The sequence below is a fragment of the Dendrobium catenatum genome, unplaced genomic scaffold (assembly GCF_001605985.2).
Source record: "Dendrobium catenatum unplaced genomic scaffold, ASM160598v2 fragScaff_scaffold_231, whole genome shotgun sequence".
NCBI classification, from domain to species: Eukaryota; Viridiplantae; Streptophyta; class Magnoliopsida; order Asparagales; family Orchidaceae; genus Dendrobium; species Dendrobium catenatum.
In genome coordinates this window covers 2,490,757-2,496,271 of record NW_021318693.1, presented here as the reverse complement: position 1 = coordinate 2,496,271, position 5,515 = coordinate 2,490,757, and the positions used below count along the sequence as shown (strand labels likewise).

Here is a 5,515-nt window from a genome sequence, read left to right as displayed (position 1 = left end):
GTCTAGTAAGAATATCCATGACTAAAGCAAAAAGATAAGGGCTTAAGGCTGATCCTTGACGTAATCCGATTGAAATAGAAGAATACTTGGTCAAACCACACCTTGTGTTTGAATACAAATAACAGCTCATGCATACATATCCCTAATGACTTGAATATAAGCAATTATTAACCCCTTTTATTCTAGAACTCTCCATATCATTTATCTTGAAACTTTATCATATGTTTTCTCTAAATCAATAAATATCGTATGTAGATCCTCCTTATTCTCTCTAAACTTCTCCATCAACCCTCTCAATAAATGAATAGTTCCACAGTAGACCTATCCGACATGAATCCAAATTGATTTTGAGAAACATTAGTATCACGTCGTAACATATGCTCCACAACTCTCTCTTAAAGTTTTAAAGTATGACACATGAACTTAATTCTTCTATAATTCACACAATCTTGTGCACTACCTTTATTCTTAAAAATAGGAATCAACACACTCATTATCCACTCAGCTGGCATCTTTTAAGTCTTCAAAATAATATTAAAAAGTTTATTAAGCCAATAAATTCCTTCATCTCCTAAGTATATCCACACGTCTATTGGAATATCATCAGGTCCAAGAGTTTTTCCACACTTTGTTTTTCTTTAAAGTATTTTTAACTTCAATTTTACTAACACGTCGATAAAAATAAAAATATTTACTTTTATTTATAGTGCTAAGGTCACTAAAGTCGATCGTATTCTCATAATCTTCATTGAAAAACTTAACAAAATATCTCATCCACCTTTGTTAAATATCCTCTTCTAAAAAATGTATTTTTTTATCTTCATCCTTAATGCACTTCACTTAAACTAAATCCTTACTACTATTTCTTTATTTGGTTAACTTATACATATATCTTTCGTCCTCTTTAGAATATAATCTATTATATAAATCATTAAAAGTTAAAATATTTGCATCGCAGATTCTTTTATTAGACACCTTACAAGCCTCTTTATATCTTTCCCATTTTTCAGAGTTTTTACATCTAAATCAATTATTATAACAAAGCTTTTTATTTTTGATCTTTTCTTACACATTTTGATTCTACCTTCAACTATTTTTATTTTTAAGAGATTTCCTTTTTGAAACTCCAAGTATATCATTTACAACATTCTTAATATTACTAGTTACTTTTCTCACATAACATTCATTTTCTCATGCACAGACAAAATCTTAAGATCTCGAATATTGCTCTCAAAAATATTTTTATTAGTATGCTTTAAATGCCCCACCTAATCTTTAGAAAAACATTTTATAATATTTTTCATATTTTATCTCTTCATCTTAAAGTCAAAACTAATAAGCAATGTTAGGTACATAAACTTTCACTTGAAATAACTTTACAATCTTTACAATTTAAACAATCTATTTTTCTTATTAGAAATAATCAATCTAATTTTTACTATATCAATTCTTATAAGTGATGAGATGCTCATCTCATCACTTAAATAACATATTAACAATTACAAAATCATAAGCTCGCAAAATTTAATATAGTCTTATAACTTCATTAGTCGCTCCAAATTTATAGCCACCATAAATATTTTTAAATCCTTTACCTCTCTATCAACATGTTCATTTAAACCTCCTCAAATAAAAACTCTTTCTTAAAGAGAGATCGTTTGAATTAATTCTTCTAAGTCATTCCAAAATTTTAATTTTAAACACATACCCAAACCTACTTGAGAAGCATAAGTACTTATAATATTAATAATCTTAGAATCAACAATAATCTTCAAAGCTATAATTTTGTCTCCAATTTTATCAATTTTTATAACATTATCTTTTAAACTCTTATTTATAATCACACCTAAATTATCTCTAATACGACTTCTATCAAAATACCAAAGTTTAAATCCTAAACTATCAATCTTCTTAGCCTTCTCTCCAACTCATTTAGTTTCCTAAATGTATAAAACGTTTATCTTCTTCTGAATCATAATATCAATTAATTCATTAATTTGCATGTAAGAAAACATACATTCCAAGATCCTAGAATTCTAGCTTCATGGACTAGCTTCTTTGCCCCCATCCATCCATGATGTAGGAACCCTTACCTATTTAACACTGCACCCAGATACCGATGCAGCAGCCCTTACACACTTCTCGTTGTATTCAAGCCATACAGAACGTTGCTTCTAGGGAACGCCCAAGCACAATGTATTAAAGGATTAATATCATGATTATTCGACAAGTTTTACATTGGATGTTGACTACCTAACAGTCTAACACAACCCTTCACTTATCTCATTCAAGCCTTGGGACCTAGCAATGACAATGATAATTATTTAAAGATAGAAAAAAATGAAATATTATTTAGAGAATTTCTAAATAAAATTTTGAAGAAGAAATGTTGCATAAACAAAATAATGAAAGAAATTATCAAATATGTTATTGGTTAATCGAAAAAGTAAAATTAAGTTAGATTTAAAAAAAAGAGCAGGCCCAACATATCTATTTAGATTTGATAGCTATGGAAGATAATGGAAAAATATAACTAACAAATTTTGTTGCAAAAAATTTTAAGTTTAAGAATGCCTAATTTATCATCAACATTATTAGCTTCATCCCAACAATTAAGATCTGATCTTAGAAAATTACGGATATGCAATTGAAGAAGAAAAACTTAAATACTAATTCTAATAAACAAAGAGAATACCAAAAGTTACGCAAGATAAGAGAAACCAAACTTATCGTCATAATCTGAAGCTATGGGAGAGAATGAAGAAAGACAACATAAAAAGATATAAATATTGGATAAACTATGCCTGAATCATAAACTTTGGAGGTTTTCTTCCAAAGAAAATTAATGAACAAAAAAAAAAATCTATATATGATTTTTCTAAACCATGAAAAGGCCTCCGATTGCACAAGAGTTAATATGATTAGTATTGATGAAAGAAGAGTGAATGCATGATCAAATAATCTCCAGTCACACATCAGATGTCAAAAATAAGTCATAGGAAGTGAACCTAGTCTTATTACTTTCATTAGGAGATTCAGAGATTTGAGAACTCCAAAAAGTAGGGGATACCAAGCCAAATATGAGTTACCCAGCTAATTAGAGAAGATGTTGAAACAAAGATTATTACACAAAACCCCATTATGATGTGAGATTGATAATGATCAGCAATAATGCTATAGGATATAGTAATACCTATTTGTAAAAGTTTACATTGTTTGGTTACATTAAACAAAAGAATACATAAACAAATGAACATATAGCTTGTAGGATTAAAGCGAAGCACCTGAGGAGTATCAAGAAGCATTAAAAGGTTCATTTCTATTATAAATAAATAAAATCAGCTATGATGTTTGTGCCAAAGATTCTACTCCAACCTTTTCACGTATATGCTATCCTATCTCTAAGAGTAAAGCCACTCATCCACTTGAGCATCCTTATCTCTGCAACACTTAACTTAATACTATGCTTCTCTTTTAATGGCCAACACTTTGCATCATAAATCATCGCAGGTCTCACCACCATCTTATAGAATTTTCCTTTAAGTTTGAGGGTAACTTTTCTATTACACAACAAGCCCGATGCATTCCTCAACTTCAACCATCCAACTTGAATTCTACTAATAATATCCTCACTTATTTCACCATCACTTTGAACAATAGACCTAAGATATCTGAAACACGTACTCTTATTAATGACTTGATTGCCCAAAGTCACAATCCCCCACTAGATTTGTAGTGCACTATGCTAGTTAACTATACACAACAATATTTGAAGACATGCTCAACAAACAAAAAACAGTTAATGAGCAACCATTCCTTGAAAAAAATAAATAGATAAACATCTAACAGATTAGCTACATTTTTAATAACCTTTAAATTCTACTAAGAGAAATGAAAATGTTTCAAAGTCATAAATTGTTTTGTGCAAAGCATTCACCTGATGATTACAAAAAAAAGGCAGTGATAAATATACCAGACATAAGCGTTCAGTCGATCTTAAGAATCATTCAAACAGAATTTGGTCAAGTAGACACCAACTGAATACCAAAAGCTGTAATGTGAACTACTTCTGCTTTGTGGCCTTCTTCTTTGAAGAATGGGCTGCAGTAGGCTGAGGCTTAGGATGGCGTTCCACCTCGCTGGGATCCAACCAATTAAGTGGGTGGCGATTGAAGAACGGCCAGTTGGGCACAGTAACCAGTGTCGTCAACAGCACCCCAGCAGCATAGATCAGAAGCATAGTCTGGAAGGAGCCTATAGAATACCCCACAACAAACGCCACTATAGCAAACGCTACGAGAAATATCTCCATCAACTTCTCTGCGAGCTTCTGTCCTTGCCAATCCATCTGCGCAAATCGAGAGAAAGGGAAAAAAGTAAAATAATAAGAATTATGCCGCATGATTAGAACCAGAATTCAGTGGAAAGAAGCAAAGATGAGAAAAAGCATGAGAGAAACAAAACATGAAACCCTGCAAAAGAAATATATGGGAAAGCAGACACGATCCAAAGAAGATCTACAGATTTATTAATGGAAAAGTCGACTATTTGATGAAACCTGATTTATTTAAGCGGAAACAGTTGAATTGAAGTAACGATACACAGAGAAGATGGGGTCATCGCACAAATGATGGCGCAAAAGGAAGATAAAGAAGTGTAAAACGGAGGAAACAATCTAATCGGCTAAGTATTTCCAAAACAATCAAATTCAATCTAGGCTGAATTTAAGCAGGATCTACGTAAGAATAATGCTGGGTTTAAGCCAAATCCTGGGGCTATTTGGCAACGCGATTTATGCGGGATTTGAGCAGGATATTTTGCTGCCAAATGGGATTTGAGATTCCCATACATCTCACGGCGAGTCAAATCCCCCTTTAACCGATTTTTGACCTAAATCCTGAATCTACTAAATCCTGGAATTCAGCGCGCGAAAGGTATAAAGATGGTTGCCTTCGCAGCGAGTGAGCTCCCGTCGTGACTTCCGATCCGACGTCGTCGAAAGAAGCGAAGAAGCTCCTTTAGCGACTCTATCAAAAACTATTTCACACGAAGCCGAAGCAGACACGAAGAAATGGCGACGAGGAAAGGCGACAGCAACAAGCACGCGAAGAACATGAAAAGCAAACCCTAGCCGGCCCCCTAAATTAAAAATTAATCTAAATTAGCATTATTAATTTAATTTAAATATTAATAATTAATTAGACTAATTAAATAACTAGGGTCATAAAATTAGTTTAATTAATTTAATTTGAAATATAAGCACTTAATTATATACTTTATATTGTAATAATAATTAAATAATTATTTAGTAGTAGAATAGTTATGATCAATGAGATAATTAATAATTAAAATAATTAAATAATGCTTAAATAATTATTTAAATCATTAATATGAGTATCGATTAAATAATTAGTAAATTCAATAAAATAAATAATTAATTAATTAGAGTTTATTGACACAATTATATATCAAATATTTATTAAATTAACATCTAAATAAGTAATTTGATCATTAG

At 31.1% G+C, this 5,515-nt stretch overlaps 1 protein-coding gene across 1 annotated transcript; it reads right to left on the bottom strand.

Moving 5' to 3' along the window:
- Positions 1-3,855: 3,855 nt before the first annotated feature.
- On the bottom strand, positions 3,856-5,124 carry LOC110104222 (probable signal peptidase complex subunit 1). The gene is made up of 2 exons (XM_020833233.2): positions 4,951-5,124; positions 3,856-4,348 (listed from the first exon to the last, which is right to left on the bottom strand). The coding sequence occupies exon 2, from the start codon at positions 4,346-4,348 to the stop codon at positions 4,064-4,066; it is 285 nt and encodes a 94-aa protein (XP_020688892.1). The 5' UTR covers positions 4,951-5,124; the 3' UTR covers positions 3,856-4,063.
- Between the last annotated feature and the right edge of the window lie 391 nt (positions 5,125-5,515).